This window comes from Trichomycterus rosablanca, chromosome 1 (genome assembly GCF_030014385.1).
Source record: "Trichomycterus rosablanca isolate fTriRos1 chromosome 1, fTriRos1.hap1, whole genome shotgun sequence".
Taxonomy (NCBI): Eukaryota; Metazoa; Chordata; class Actinopteri; order Siluriformes; family Trichomycteridae; genus Trichomycterus; species Trichomycterus rosablanca.
In genome coordinates, this window is record NC_085988.1 from 68597567 (window position 1) to 68614533 (window position 16967).

The 16967-nt window shown below is 35.8% G+C and overlaps 2 protein-coding genes across 2 annotated transcripts; both read right to left on the reverse strand.

Annotated features, from left to right (window-relative positions):
- Nucleotides 1-2332: 2332 nt before the first annotated feature.
- On the reverse strand, nt 2333-9367 carry golt1ba (golgi transport 1Ba). The gene is made up of 5 exons (XM_062995750.1): nt 9268-9367; nt 7583-7674; nt 6140-6318; nt 5980-6061; nt 2333-2949 (listed from the first exon to the last, which is right to left on the reverse strand). Exons 1-5 carry the CDS (start codon nt 9290-9292, stop codon nt 2911-2913), a joined length of 417 nt encoding a protein of 138 aa, XP_062851820.1. The 5' UTR covers nt 9293-9367; the 3' UTR covers nt 2333-2910.
- Nucleotides 9368-11050: 1683 nt separating this feature from the next.
- stmp1 (short transmembrane mitochondrial protein 1) lies at nt 11051-13263 on the reverse strand. The gene is made up of 3 exons (XM_063005695.1): nt 13151-13263; nt 12728-12781; nt 11051-11677 (listed from the first exon to the last, which is right to left on the reverse strand). The coding sequence occupies exons 1-3, from the start codon at nt 13163-13165 to the stop codon at nt 11606-11608; spliced, it is 141 nt and encodes a 46-aa protein (XP_062861765.1). The 5' UTR covers nt 13166-13263; the 3' UTR covers nt 11051-11605.
- Between the last annotated feature and the right edge of the window lie 3704 nt (nt 13264-16967).

Genomic DNA, 16967 nt, shown 5'->3' on the forward strand with positions numbered 1-16967 from the left:
TATTAATGCGGTCATATCATTTCCTGTTTCTGAACCTGCCATAAATCATATTAACAACTGCAGATGTTTTTTTTTTTTTTTCTAATTTATGGTGACGCAGCTGCAAGACACTTTGATCTTTAAGTTTTTCATTTTCTTGCTTGTCAATGCATGGATTTAAACTCAGAAAGTTGCAGACAGGCTTCCATCAAATGCTTATAGGTGTGAGTGAATGTGGGGTGTCCCAAGAGGAGTTTGGCATCAGACCCACTGTGGCCTTAATCAGAATAAAGCAGACATTTTTGGACATCAGTGCTGCTTATTCAATTTTTTTTTCAGTCTTTTTAGTCTAGCCGCCTAACCGTGGAATCGCACACTGGCCCTTAGCAGACACTAAGCCTTTTTTTCAGAGCAGAAGCTCCTAGCTTTGCTCTTTCTGATTTCCCCTTAACTATTTCACACCCTGACTGTGAATGAGGGGTGTTTATACAAAAGCTGTGAAAGAGTGTGAATTAGTAAAATCAAGGCAAGCCATCCCTCATTTGAAAGCTCAGAGAAAGCAAGGTTGGATAGGATACAGTGGTGTGGAAAAATTGGCCCATTTCTGATTGCCTTTTCATTGATAGAATTTTTTCAAAGGCTTAGCAACAATTCATTCAAGAGTTTTAGAAAGACATGTAAACAAAGCAGATGTCTTTTGTCTAAGCTAACATCAGTGTTTATGACTACATGATACCAAAAGACTAGGGAAAAACAGGATAGGAAAAATTTTATTGGATGAGTAGCAGGCAGGATACCACACCTAACCAAGAGAAATATTTGAGTTTGTCTGACATTTGCAATAAAGCACATAGACGAGCTATGAACCATCAATATATTTTCTTAATTAGGCTAAAACCAAGTCTAGCACTTTATAAAAAGAAGACTCTACCAACAGTAAAATATGACAGCATTAGTGTTACTGATGTTGAGGAAAAAAGTATTTAAGTCATGTCAGGGATCAGATAATAAATAAGCATAAATGTGTAGAAGAATATAAGACCATAAATAAATAATCACAGTATAGAAAAGTCTTGAATTAAAACCTGCCCCCTCTGGCTGGTAAACAAGACTCAAAGCACCAAAAAAGCATAAAAAAATAAAAAAATAATGAAGTTTAAAATAACAATTATGTTTTAGAAGTTCTGACCTCAACCCATCCAATATTTTCAGAAATTTGTACATCACAACCAAATTTACCAGAAAAGATAGGCCAAAATTGCATTTTACCTCCAATTTTATTCAGACATTAAAAAAGCCTATTGGTAGAAAAGGGATAGTAAATACTCGTTACATATATATGATCTGAAATATTTAACCCACCGTACCTTAAAAGGTATTATGGGGATATGTAAAGTACTGAATAAAATATACAAGAAGTCTCAGTAGGCAAATTAATAATATTTAATGACACATGAAAGCAATTTTGAAAATAATATTACTTATGTAACACACCACATCAGAAAAAAATTAAGGATTGTTTTTGAGTTCCTAATAATTGTAACCCAACTTTAGGTCATAAAGACCAACAGTAGGTTTTAAGATTACGTAGGGGTTAAATAGTTGTCACATGGCAGTATAAACAAAATATCTTGCCACTTTAAATTCCTACATTATTCATTTTCTTAGTTCATTTGCTGTATCGGTGTATCATTTAACTACTAAAGCAAAATAACTTAAAAAATGTTCAAAGTTGTTTATAAATCCTTATTTTGTTTGGGGGTGAAATATTTCTGATTGCAATTGTTAATAAAATAATAGAATTTAATGCCTATAACACTGAAAAAGGTTTGGTAAGAGTCATGTTTAACACAGTATTACATCACATTTTCTAATCATTAGGAAATTGGAGATAATTATGTTGCAGTTTTGCAAATAGACTTTTTGCCCATTCTTGCTTAATACAAGACTTCAGGTCCTCAACAGTCCATGGTCGGCGTTGTCTGATCCTCTTCTTCATGATGCGCCATACATTTTTAGTAGGAGACAGATCTGGACTGCAAACAAGTCAGTCAAGCACACCCACTCTGTGTGTAAAAAGCCATGCTGATGTAACATGTGCAGAATGAGGTCTGGCATTGCTAAAATAACCATAACCTTCCCAACAATATGGCAGCATATGTCTCACTAAAATCTCAATATACTCCTCCAAGTCAATAGTCCCTTTACACATATGCATTTCACCCGACCATTAACACTGCTGCACCACCGTTCAATGAGATGGGATATACCAACAAAGAATTACATGTACTATAGAAATGTATATGTAACTATGACAATATGACTACAAAGGCATTCCATTCCATAATCATCCTTTTTGTTTTTGGCATGTAGAAGTTTATTTAGTCTGAAAACAAGCAAAATAAATAACTAAACATTTGTCATATCTGTATTATTTAACAAAAATAGGTTGGGGATGAATCTTTTTGGACTGGATTAATTCAGTGGACTGTATACATTTTTGCATCTGGGTGTCATGGGACACAATGAGAATTTTTGTACTGTTTGTAAAGCAGCTTAATTGGTAAATAACATCATTATTTATCAATGTAACATCAGAGTAACAAAAAGTTATTCTATAAAAAAATCAGACATAGGCTCTATTTTCAACATAGCAGCCCCTCTGTTTAAGTGAAAAAAAGGTATGTTGAGCCTTTGAAGTTTTTGGGATACAAATGACAGACCTTGTGGTACAGCTCCAAAAATGGTCTGTTGTAGTTTCCACACAGTACAATTGGCCTTGTGGAAGTGAACAACACACACTCTTGACATTCCATTCAAATAGAAAATCAACACAGCTTCCAAAAATGTTTCCAAAAACATTTTTTTTTTTAGAAATTAAGATGATTCAAAATTCATCATAAATAAGAGTAAGGAAAAGCACAGTGTCCGTTATACCATGCTGTTGCTGTCTCCCACACTGTCCACAAACTGGAAAACACAAGAGAAATATTATTAGAAGCTGGTGTCTCACGCTCTTGAGCCTATATATATATATATATACTGTGTATATATATATATATATATATACGTATATATAATTGTTGGTACCCTTACAGCTCACTGAAACAATATTTCATTCCTCCTGAAAAGTGATGAAATTAAAAGCAATTTTTGTAAGTAATGCCAATGTTATGAATTCTGAACCATAAGCCTCACCACTGCAAGGTTGCTACTGTTGGGCCCTTGAGCAAGGCCCTTAACCCTCAATTGCTTAGACAGAACACTGTCACAGTACTGTAATTCGCTTTGGATAAAAGTATCTGCTAAACGCTAAAAATGTATATGTAAAACTGTTTAACACAACCTAAATTAGCTATATGACAAAGGTGTGTCAGTAAAGACCTTTATGTTTTCCAATAAATTATGGGAAAATGATCAAACAACAGTTTATACATGCAAGTGAGACCAATACAGCATGTGGAAGAGACATGAAGATTAATTTTTATTAGATTAATGTACAGCTCCTTTCATGGTTCTGAATATAACTTTTAGCTATTAAACCATCACTACGGAATTAACACCATGACCTTTACCATCAGTTTTAGAACAAAATCAATGCAACTAAAGGGAGGAACCAAAAATCTATTAGAAAAGCAGTAGCAAGGATTTAACAGTAAGCTAAATAAAACAATTCCAGCAACAAATACAAATTAAACAGTTTTAAATGTCCAAAATACCTGAAATATTTGCAATCTTGTGTTGTGAAAATTCTTTTTGAATGGATTGACAACTCTCTCAAAATGTTTGGCACAAGGTGGTGAGCGACAGCCCATCTTTGCTTGAAAAGACTGTGTAAAAGGAGGATCCAATAATTTTATTCACCCCTGTTACCAATTCACCTGCTTATTGTTACATCTTTCACTTGTAAATTGGACATTCAATCATTTAAAAAAAATCTTATTTTGCCCCAGTTTCAACTTTTAAGTGTGTTGCAGGCATTTAAATCCTGCGTTTTGATTTAAGAAATACAATGCAGTTGATCAGGCAAAACAATAAAAAAGTTATTTGTTTGCACACTTTTGCCAGTTAAACATGTTCAACTGAATTAAAAGAATGAACAAATCACAGATTCTCATTCTAATTGTTTTTTACAAAATGACATGGAAATGGGGTTTGTATATAATGTGTGTGTCGCTTAAAGCAATAGATAGACTCAAACTGCATGTGACAGGTGGTGACTACGAGCAACACCGCTTAAACATCATCAGCAGGTCAGTCATTTAGATTTTACTGTTTGTTTTTTTATTAAGATTTGAGTATATTGCCTCTCATTAGGTGAATAATAAAACTGCTCTGGTAGACAGTTAACTGGCCCACAGTAGTGACACACCCTATTTTTTTAACAATTATTTTTTAAAAATACTTTTTTTACTTAATAGATTTAAATTACATATTGGTTGCATACATTGGTAAAATGTAATTAATAAATTAATTTTTCTGAGGTGATAGTGCACTGTAATAATTAACATTGTAACACCCCCTTCAAACACCCATCTGTTGATATTATTAGTTTTTTTTTATTATTCATTAAACATAAAGGACTTACTGTCACACCCCTAATCACAATTCACAATACATACATTAAGCATAATTATTCAGTAAACTCAGTCTTTGTTCATGCTCACATGCAGGACGGAATGCAGCAGTGACTAACCGAGACTGCTGATTGTCCTCAGCCTTACGAAGGCTTTAAGAAAACAACAAAGTCAAATTCAAAGACACACACACACTTGCATAAAATGGCTGTTTTCATTCTGTTGGGTGAAAACAGATGGATTTTAAAATTCACACAGCAATACACAGGCAAATATCTTAACCTAAAACCTGCACATACTTGGTTAAATCAACTGGGGATGACTGTGCATAATGATTTCATTTGCATAATACTAGCTTTTGCAATTTTAACCGCAATTCTTATCTTTAATTGTTGTCAATTTTAATGAACTAGCTATCTTTCCCTTGTCACAAAACACAGTCAGTGGTTGGTAGCACTGCTGAAATCTAAACTCATAAGCCTGAACAAAAGCTTGTGATTGGCTATGGACATGGTTAACACTTTTTGGCACAACCTTTTTTTTCAAAATAAAGTTTTAATAAAATTTTAAGTGGCATTTGTAAATGTAACTCAGTATTGCAGCACATGACAAATATTTGCCAAAGTAATCCCTTGTCCAATGTTGTTTTATCGGTTATTGATGAATGGTGGTTCTTGTTGTATTGCCATCTGAGGGATCAGAGATCACAGATGTTCAGCTTAGGCTTACACCCTTGCCCATTATGCACTGAAATTACCCCTAATTCCTTGAATCATTTAATGACTATATGCATTGTAAAAGGAGAAAAATGTAAATCCCCTCCAATATTTTTAAGAAACATTGTTTTTAAAAATGTCAATAATTTTCTCTCGCATTTGTTGACATCTGAAAATCCTCTGCCAATCTTTGTTCCTCAGAGACTCAGCCTTTCGTGGATACTGCTTTTGTTCAAAATCATAATTACAACCATCATTTTTCTCCTTAGCATCATTGTTTAGTTTTTTTTGCTAGCCCTAAATTTTAGTCCACATTCCAACTGTCTTTGGAATGTGTTGCAGGCCTGAAATGCAAGAATGGATTTATATAAACAAATAAAATAAAAATGACACAACAAAACATGAATTTCCTGGGTTCATACTGCCTGCAATAAAATACAAGTAAACCTTTTCTGATTTGGGCACCCTCAAATAATTAAAAAAATCTAATTAAAAAATATCTAAAAAATGGAAATTATTGATAAAATCACTATTGACAAAATCAGGCTTGTCAATTTGCCTCATGGACATGCGCATTGAATTACAATGGACATCAGAAGCAAAAATCAAAGCCCTATTAATAACCAATTCATAGAGCCAGCTAAAAACTAGACATGTAGAATGCATGCTTACTTTACTGCAGTGTACTATGCAATCACCTTACTTACCCCACTAATAAATGGCAAATTCAACAAGTAGCCAAGGATGGGTATCCTTCTGATGAAGCCAACAACCACTGGAAAGAACCCCCTTCACACAAAGAAAAAAAATCTTATATTATATACATATATACAAACATAAAAATGATTAACTTTTTAAGTGCTTCACCTGAATAACAGAAAAAAGCCATAAAACTCTAAAACCACTCCAACAATTGGCCATCCAATTAGCACTATGAATACGCCCCCAAGGAAGAAGCTGGTAGCTTTAATTTTGTGTTTTTGGAAGAAGAATCTGAAAGTCCTCTCCAGTCCGATCACAAAAGCTAAGCCAACTACAAAGAGGATCTGCAAAATGAAAAAAGAAAGAAATGTGAAAAGGGACAGTGGAAAACCACATAGTACAATGCCTTCATACCACTGAACAGACAGTGCCGGATATCATAATTTCAATGTCTTGTTAATGACTGTTGCTAAGGTAATGAAACTAGAATAAAGTTAGAACCAAAACAGGTTTGACTGCCCACTTCTGAAGCATTTCCATGGTCCACTGACAATACATGCTGTAATCATGGATGCTGCTGACTGACATGACCATTATGCCTTTCATATTAGTTTGAAAGAAATTACTGTAAGAATATCAGTAAAATGTCAGATCAGTACTGGCCTATACTCAAAACTCAAGACAGCTCCTCTGATCAAAACAACCCTGGACGTTTATACTGCTTGAACAGGGTAATTAAAAACAAACAAATTGTGAAAGGTTTTATACAGGACAGAAGGAAAGTATGCAGACTCCATGATATTCCACTTCATGATATTTGTTGTATAGTGCATGAGGATACTACACTGATGGATAAATATTAACTAAATCTATATAATAAGCCTAAAAAAACAAAAAATGTATGTGTACATGGCTGAATACCAAATATACAAATAATGTAGTGCAGATAATGGACAGCTGTATGGTTCTCAAAGATGTTAACAGCAGAACTACATATTTGCTCTGTACACTCCTTTTACTGTACACTTTTACATTCATGGATAATGGTGGAATGGCACAAAACGTTCATGGTATATCATAGTTTTTCTAACATCAGCACTGTGCAAAAAAGCAGAAGCTACCAGAAACATTAAACAGTTTTTTTTTTTATTAAGACCTGAGCAAAAGAGGTGCTGAACTGACTGTATTTTTGAGGCATTTAGCAGCTATCCTTAAAATCGACTTTATATCCATGTCAGTGAGATTTAAATTCTTATCCCTGTTCCTCTTTGTTTCTGCTCTTTGGTCATGCTAGATATAAAATACAAGTTTTAGGAGTGTTTCCCTTTAAACATTTTTAGACTAGTGCACCAAAAACACGATCACCCACAATATGGTGCATCTGGATACTGTTAGTTGCCTCATGTTACCTCTTGTATAGCTGGTACATGCTGTTAATTGGCAAAATCTTGACTTTGTAACTGTGTTTGCTATTTCATTTAACTCACTTCAGTCCCACTCTGCTTCCATGTGATATTTTTGTTATTTTGTCCACCTCCTCAGTATCAAATTTACTATACTATACTGTCATGGGTTAAACTGTAACATCCTCCGAATGTTAACACTTACGTTTCCAATAGCAAGAAGTGCTTTGTCAAAAAACAGTATCATCCCAAAGAACAGGAAGAACACCCCAAACCCTGTTAACCCCATCCCGATCTCTGTGGAGCAAAAGAAAACAATTTCAATACATGTCAGATGCTATTTGTCATTCTAACTAAACAATAGAACTGTGCCTTTGATGTTTTACTAGACAATTTATTAGGTAACACAAATGTATTTACCCATGAAACATATAGTGGTAAAGATCTACACTGTGGTCTTTGTTAGTTAGTTTGTTATAACGCCCTGTTTAAACAGGCTAGTCTGGTATTTATGAAGGGTACAGGTTCCATTAGTATTACATTGGTTAGCCCTGACAGTAAAATACTACATGAGAAAAAGACACTCCAAATTCAATTAACATGCATGGCAGCCATTCCATTCCTGGGTGTCTTGAATTCTAACAGGTACACTTCAGTCTGCTCTTGCAATTGGACCAACTGTCTGGCAAAAACGGTGTTAAAATACCTCAAAAGTAACTAGATTAAAAAAAAAAGACTTATTTTAATGTCATTTATTATCCATAGAATTATGTCAACTAACCTACAAAATGAAAGCCAAAAGACAGCTGGAAAGGATGGTTTAATATAGGCTCCTAAAGTTATGCAAATATAAAAATGGCCCCTAATCAATGACAACATAAAAGACACATGCTGAGGTTTGCAAAATCCCATAAGTATAGGACCTGTAGAGAACTGAAGTAAGGTCTAATAAGGTTTGATAAGTCTAAAAAATTCTTACCCCTCTTTTTTCCCCCCAATTTTTATCCCCCAGTCCAGTCATGTCCAATTACCCTGAATGCGTCCTCTATACTGATTCGACCCTTCATCGCTGACTGAGGACGCCTCTCAACTGACATGCGCCCCCTCCGGTACAGTCAGTACAGATAGTGCATTTTTCACCTGCACGAGTCGAGTTCATATACTTGACAGGCACTGTGTACGGAGGGCCACACCGCCATCAGCATTATTCCTCAGCCCTGTGCAGGCGCCATCAGTCAGCCAGCAGGGGCCGCAGTCGCACCAGTTATGAGGACCTATGATCCGACTTTCTTACCCCTAAAAACAACAGCCAATCGTTGTTCATACTGCCGCCCAGCCCAGTCGGAAAGGCAGAGCTGAGGTTTGATACAATGTATTCGAAATCCCAATTCTGGTGAGCTAGCGTACTTTACCGCTGCGCCACCTGAGCAGCTTGATAAGTCTAATTTTTAACTTGGTTCAATACCTTATGGGTAAACTGAAATTTCACACCCACAATAAAATCTGATGAAGGATCAGTGATGATCTGGGTGTCCATCAGTGAGTCAACAGGTCATCAATAGGTCAGTCAGGTCAGTTGATTAGTGTGAGACTTGACAATGGCAGATAGAACTGTAACATGTAATAGGTATTGAATTGAGTGTAACTGCAACTTTAAGTTTAAGGTCTAAATGCCCTTACAAGATTTAAAGACACACGTGTTCTCTTCATGAGTTGCAGCACATGGTACAGTTGGTACGACTATTGGAATGTATTTGGTATGTAAGCTTGTGTTGAGTTACTGATGCTAATTTAAGTCATTAGCTGCTGCTTACAGTTATAATGCTAAACTAGCAATCAAAAATAGCAGCTGATATTCATGATGTAATGTAATATATATAAAGCTCTTACTCTGGGAGTCAGTGAGAGAAATCATTTTTATACAGAAGAATTCTTCCCTCTCGCTCTCAAACTAAACATCAGCTGCAGCACTGACACCCACCAGCCTGCAAACAGCTGTACCGGCCACGTCCTGTACTTTCTGCGCATGCTCACCCTCGTAAAAGTCCACACCGGAAGTAATTGTGTTGTTTATAAAGTGTTTGGGGTTTCATATATAGGCGGTAAAAGTTCTGAGCTAGTTTACGATTTTGATCCCACTATAAAACATGGGTTTGTGTTTTACTCTGTCACTTTTTTTTTTTTTTGTCATAAAGGTTTTTGGTTATTAAGGATTTTTTATTTTTTAAGCTGACAGTGAATGGTGGTCTCAGTAAACAGGAATAAAAGCAGATGTGACAATGAGAAACGATTCATTAATTCACAAAACAAGGCATCATACACGTCTGTCAATCATCTTTGAATTTTTGCGGCAGTAGTCTGATCGATAAGAACGATACTTTTAAACTGCGGTAAAGTACTGCGTGATTGCCCACAGCAGCAATTAGTAAAATTGTTCCGAACAAAGTGTGAAAATGTGTTAAGAAGATAAGCTACATCTATCATACAGATTGACTTTGCGGGTATACAGTTACTGACAGTTCGTCTGATGCTCTGTGCACTTTGTCCCCACCTTACCCTATTTATCAATCGAAAGGAACCTCCACTGACCACATGATTTTAGGTGGTGGACCATTACACTGTTCAGACTTAGTGTAGGTGTACAGTTAAATATTGCAGTTATTTTTTATTTTAAATGCACTTCATCTGTTATTGTTTATCTAGTTATGTATAATAGTCTTGTCATTGGACACTTTCTGATCACAGGACAATGGTGCTTTTTTTATTTTTGGTTGGCGCACCACTCTTCTACCAGCATTAGCATTGTTTAAAAATCCCAACACTGCTGAACCTGATACACTGCACACGACAGTACATCACACACTTTTAGGTTAGTGTCAGAGTGCCACCACCTAAATAACATCTGGTCCACTTCGTCTCATGTAATGTAAAATCTTAACCTCTTTTGAAGGTGCAGTGAATGTATGCAAATAAAGTAGTATTGAGTATGTATATTGTCCCTTACGTTATGACCTTTGAGACAAAATTTCAATTATTTATTACCATCTGCTTTCACCTCCTGGTCACATTGCAGACACATTATTAGACTCATTATTCGTGTTGGCATGCCAGTTTGTTTTTATTTATATGAATAAATACAAAATCTTTATTTAAACATTTAAACAACCCTCCCCAAACATGTAATATTATCAATTTACTCAAAAGTAAAATTAATTTGATATATTATTTTTAATAAAGTCCACCAAAGACAGAGCTTTACATTTTCATCAGTTTAATAAAAATCCAGTCATAAACGAGCCACTTGGAGGGAGAAAATGTATTTTAAGATTAAGAGTGTAAAATCACCCAGAAAAGAAAGCTCACACATACAGCCTATAGTGCTGAAAATACACATTGTTGTACACTTCACTTTTTTCACTTGCATTTTGTTAAGTATTGTGATAAAATGATATGTATGGCTGTTAAGCTACATAACCAATCTTCTTTTCTTGACTAAAAGACAAATTTTAAACACATATTTTAAGGAATATGTATTTATGTATTTTTACAAGGTGACTACAAATTGTTCCCACTTTATTACTACTTACATCGATGTCAATAGAAATGCTGTAAACGGTGTTGAAATCTTACAGTGAGTCCTTTTACAGAAAAAAAATCCATAGAAGGTCATCTGGAACTTCATAAGAGCCTTTTATTAATCTGGAACTTGTTATTAGAGTATTTTATTAACAATTGTACATTAATGTACCATCAGTCATTTTTACCACTTCAAGCACAATTTATACCTTAGTTTTAAGTTACACACCCTGTCACACAAAAGCGTTTGTCTTTTTAGAATTTACATGTTATCCAGAACACTTGTTAATATTGACACACATTAACATAATAAGTTGTATTAAGTGGGCACTATTTGTCAATTATTGAAAACCTTTTTAATTTTATGTCTAAGCCACACATCAAATATTTAATTTTAATACAGTCTAGCCAGAGACAAAATTCATTTTCATATAGATTGTCCTCAAACGTTTTAATATCAGGGTTTTTATGTTCATAAAAATGAAAGAAATATCTTGAACATCACATGTAACAGTAAGGTGAAATTAGTTCATTTACACATAAAATCAGCAAACCTCAGGCACTTATGTGTCTTTAATCTAGGAAGGGTCATATCCGTTTGCATACTTATTTTATTTAAAATACATATTTTAATGAGCTTTTTTCATGATCTTCACTCTGGAGGCTTTTTCTTGGCTTCCACATCTTGTTTAAAGGCCTCTATCTTCTTTGCAATGTTAGGGACCTGTAATACAGATTACAGAGAAGCAGTATTAGACCATAACTTAGAGGGGGGGGATTCATTCTTTTTTAAATGCTGTATACAAGTTTATTAAAGATATTACATTATGTTGCTACAGGATTTGGCAAGTATTATTTACATATCGACACTGCCAGTGTGTAATCCTGCTGTTATTATTTAACTGTAGGAGTTTACCTGTGTATTTAAACTTGAAATTGTTAAGTAAATGTCATTTAATTAAGTACTAATTAATTACTAAAATTTCAGACTTAATGAGTCTTAAATTCTGTCTTATATAGTCTCAGTGCTTTAAGTAAATCTGAGGCTTATGGTGGAAGGCTTTATCCAATCAGATGTACCTTGCTGTAAAACCTAATGTGCTGCCAAATGGCTCATTTTCTCACAACGTTCAAGATCCGCAATGGTTTCCAACAGGACACCTGAGACTAAATAGTCTCAGTTTTTTAACTGACACCCTTAGTGACCTTTTAGTCTTTGGCTTTGTTTTGACATTTGGTATCATAATTCTTTCAGTATATGTTTGTTTTGGGAAGACACAAAGAATAAAAATGTGTAATGAATTTAGGAAATATCAATCAGAACGCTTGCACCGCAGTTTGATTGGTTCCAGCACTGCAAAATTATAGGGCCCAAACCTTACCAGTGTTTCTGGCCAAGAACCTGAGATTTTGCAGTGGAAAAGCTCAAAATCTCTTTTCGGCACTATGCCTGTAAAAAAATGCTAAAAGTGAACTTACCAGTGTATAAGAGGTTTGGGTGTGGTACTTTGGCAGGCAGAATCACTAATCTATCGTGTACACTAGAGGTTTTTTTCCCTTGAAGTTGACATTATCTTTACTTGTTTGATTGGTTCAGACTCTGATTTCCCACATTTAACTAAAACTTATGTTGACATGGTAAGAGAGCTGGACGCTGAACTGCCTTTACGATACCATTATTCCTAAGTAAATCTTAAATTTGACATACTAACTTACAAATCCTGCTTTGGGCAACACTGCTTAGATGAAAAAAAGAATGAAAGATTTATCTAACCTCATAGTTTTGAGCAAGATACATCCCAACCACATTCCCTAGGGTGAAACCGACCTACAACACACAATAAAAAAAGCATTAAGCACTGCAAAAAGACACGTAGAACGGCAAAAGATTTTTAATGTTCTGGTAAGATTAAATTAATTTTAATCTTATAAAAATAGATAACGTTAAGGCCACGATGTTCTATGGTCATATATTATCATTTCCCCACACGTATGTACACATCTATATACAAACATAATTTTCAGAATAGTTGGTAAATTGTAAAAAATCGTATAGAATACCGTGACCTTATGTTATAGTTAGCATGACTCTCAAACTAGTCGGCTACTATCGTAAGCTGAAACCAGAACAGCATTACAAGTTTAAATGTTATTAGACTGTGGCTTTATTTAAACACATTTAAAAGAAAATATTTACCAAAAACTGCAACATGATTAGAACCCTAAATATAAGAACACAATGTATTAAAGGTAAAAACTCCAAGTCCAAGACACTAGAGTGCGAAACACCCCATCATCAGCTAGTCATCAGCCGCGAGACTTATTTTTACTTTTTCAAAATAAAAGCTCCACCAAACACTTCGACCATTAAACATGAGTGACATCATCTGCATGTTTACCTTAATCACGATTTACTTAATTAGAAATAAGCCAGAAGAACCGCTAGTAGTTTAAAACTTCTCTTTCATGTGAACAAAGTTGCATTTATTTAATAATTTTTACTAACCATTTCAATTTGGACACAGTGGGTCCGACGCCACCTAGAAACATGGCAAAAATAAATCCTGAGCGGGGAAGCAGTCCATCTCAGGGCATCACACATTCTCACGTCACATATTTCGTTCAGTTTGTACAGTTATGAAACTTGTTTAACCCCCATGGCAAATTAGGTTTATTAGCCAAATTTACCTGACTTAGCTATATTTTGTATCATTTTTCATGTTTGTTCAACGCAATTATTCATTCATTTATTCATTGTCGGTTTTACCGCCGCTTTGTCAGGGTCACGGTGGGTACTTCACTGGGCGAAAGGTAAGAATAGCCCAGACAGGTTGCCAGTCCTTCACAGGCATGGGCGGCTCGTTCCTTAGGGTGATCGGGCGACGCACCACCAAAGGGCAAAAGGGAAGAAATTTTTCTATCGCATTCAACCAGTGTTAAACTAGCTGTGACTGTTTTGGACAGTCTGTCTTGCCTCTGAATATCGTAGTCCAATCAGCGTCAAGTTGTGTTCTGTACAGTAGCGCCCATTTTGGGCGATTTCAGTCTGATTGAAAATCGCCCTGATTGCTCTCGTTGACCCTCATATTAAGGCACTTTTTTTTCGAACTGTAGGCACTGCAATACAATCTCTATGGGTTCCAGGAGGGCTCGCACTTACGTGTTTGCGTCACACGTGACTGGTGTAGTGATCTCATCACCATGACTACCATTACCTCCGTTCGGAGCAACTCCATTGTGTCATTAAGGGAAATGCCATTCAGTCGTCGTAGTAATCAGGATAAATTAGCAACTAAAGAATTAGGGCCACCCAGACCAAATTTGTACATCAAGTATCTACAAAGGGGGGGAAATCATATAAGTTACAAGTAAATTACAAGTAAGTAATATAATTTTTAAATTGTGAGTTGTGATTGCACTTATTGTATCTCCCCAATTGTTTAATTGTACTTCTTTATTCATTGCACATCAGCCCAGATGCCAATCTTTATTCTGGATCAGCTGCACCTAAAATAAAATGCTATCTGATGAAGACTGAATTAAATTGTTAGTGGGAAGGCTTTACTTCATTTTATGATTAATGGTAAAGCTGGTCTGTCTCCATGTTTAAAGTTATTTGTGAGGGCAAACTGACAGATGACTTAAGATGTTAATTATTTAAGCTTTAATTTACCCATTAAACGGGTCACCTTGGCCATCATCGCAACAATTGCCCCCCCTGAGAGATTTGGCCGCCACTGTTCACAGGGCACATAAATACACTTTTAGTAGCTGTAACGCAATTATCACTTTTCGGGAAACTATTTTGACTTATTTTTTAACATGCGATCACTCAGTCTAAATATTGGCTGTATTTTATCTCAAGATGTTGATTAGTTGCATCAGGTGTGCTTGAAACAACACCTGATTTGCAAATGTGTGCTCCTATGAGGGATTCTGTTGAGAGGGTTGAATTATTATGAGACTGCATTAGTTATTAAAAGTGACATTTTGTGTTGAATTTGAACAAAAAAAAACAAAAAACTCGTTAGTTGTGTTGAGCTATTTAAATGAATCTTGTTTGGTTTATTGCAAACACCTGAAAGTTTGTAAAGTTTGCTAATAAACACAGCTAAGATTAGAACCTGGCTCTCAGCAGTAGTGGGATACAGCATTAGACCGCTGCGGCACTTGAGCACATTTCTATGTTAAACTGAACATACTGGAAAAAATATAAACGTTCTACACATTCCAAATTGTGTTATTATTTGGTTAAAATTAGAACCATGGCATTGGTAAAAAATGCTAAATATCACTGGTAAACAATTTCATAGTAATATTAGTATTATATCATTTGTATAGTGTATTTTTGTAAACATAACATTATAACCAAAGTCATTACTATTTTAAGTGGAATACAACAGTTTTTGTAAAACGATGAGAATTTCTCTCAGCCATGTCTTATAAACAGTTTGTCTCTTCAGCGGTGCTTTCAAGTGGCAAATTGGTTCAAGGTTTAATAAGATTGAACTTTGAGTGCAGTGGCAAACTGAAAAAAATAGTGTCAATGCGGTAAATGAGCCTTGTGCAACGCTCAAGGTAGCGCAGCAGCAGGGTAAGCGGCACCGCCTCACTCCATAGGAAACAATGGCATATTTAGCGCCAAATCAGTTTTGCCATGCATCATGTGAATGCAGCCTAATTATGCTTTTTAAATAATTAAAATTAAAGCCACACTCTAAAATAACTAATATATTAAAATTAAATGTTTATAGTGATCTTTAAAACTTAATGTTAAACAAGCATTACAAGATTTTAAAAGATGTAATTTCACATCACTGAAAAGTAAACAGCTTAAAAGTTGTCATTCTGAGAAATCAGATTATTGATTCTCATGCAAATTGGTTTCCATAATCTGATTAAGTGCATGTAAACCAAGTAACCATATTATTGTCATATTTGATTTGGTAATCTGATTACTGTGTGTACAGTGTATCACAAAAGTGAGTACACCCCTCACATTTCTGCAAATATTTCATTATATCTTTTCATGGGACAACACTATAGAAATAAAACTTGGATATAACTTAGAGTAGTCAGTGTACAACTTGTATAGCAGTGTAGATTTACTGTCTTCTGAAAATAACTCAACACAGCCATTAATGTCTAAATGGCTGGCAACATAAGTGAGTACACCCCACAGTGAACATGTCCAAATTGTGCCCAAAGTGTCAATATTTTGTGTGACCACCATTATTATCCAGCACTGCCTTAACTCTCCTGGGCATGGAATTCACCAGAGCTGCACAGGTTGCTACTGGAATCCTCTTCCACTCCTCCATGATGACATCACGGAGCTGGTGGATGTTAGACACCTTGAACTCCTCCACCTTCCACTTGAGGATGCGCCACAGGTGCTCAATTGGGTTTAGTCCATCACCTTTACCTTCAGCTTCCTCAGCAAGGCAGTTGTCATCTTGGAGGTTGTGTTTGGGGTCGTTATCCTGTTGGAAAACTGCCATGAGGCCCAGTTTTCGAAGGGAGGGGATCATGCTCTGTTTCAGAATGTCACAGTACATGTTGGAATTTATGTTTCCCTCAATGAACTGCAGCTCCCCAGTGCCAGCAACACTCATGCAGCCCAAGACCATGATGCTACCACCACCATGCTTGACTGTAGGCAAGATACAGTTGTCTTGGTACTTCTCACCAGGGCGCCGCCACACATGCTGGACACCATCTGAGCCAAACAAGTTTATCTTGGTCTCGTCAGACCACAGGGCATTCCAGTAATCCATGTTCTTGGACTGCCTGTCTTCAGCAAACTGTTTGCGGGCTTTCTTGTGCGTCAGCTTCCTTCTGGGATGACGACCATGCAGACCGAGTTGATGCAGTGTGCGGCGTATGGTCTGAGCACTGACAGGCTGACCTCCCACGTCTTCAACCTCTGCAGCAATGCTGACAGCACTCATGTGTCTATTTTTTAAAGTCAACCTCTGGATATGACGCCGAACACGTGGACTCAACTTCTTTGG

Excerpts from the sequence above, each read along its gene's own strand:
- golt1ba (XM_062995750.1), bottom strand. The coding sequence starts at position 9,292 with ATGATTTCTCTCACTGACTCCCAGA. Across the intron at positions 7,675-9,267 it reads TTCTCTCACTGACTCCCAGA|AGATCGGGATGGGGTTAACA; the intron begins GTAAGAGCTTTA and ends TTTGCTCCACAG. Across the intron at positions 2,950-5,979 it reads ATTTGCCATTTATTAGTGGG|TTTGTGGACAGTGTGGGAGA; the intron begins GTAAGTAAGGTG and ends TGTGTTTTCCAG.
- stmp1 (XM_063005695.1), bottom strand. Across the intron at positions 11,678-12,727 it reads ATCTTGCTCAAAACTATGAG|GTCCCTAACATTGCAAAGAA; the intron begins GTTAGATAAATC and ends TCTGTATTACAG.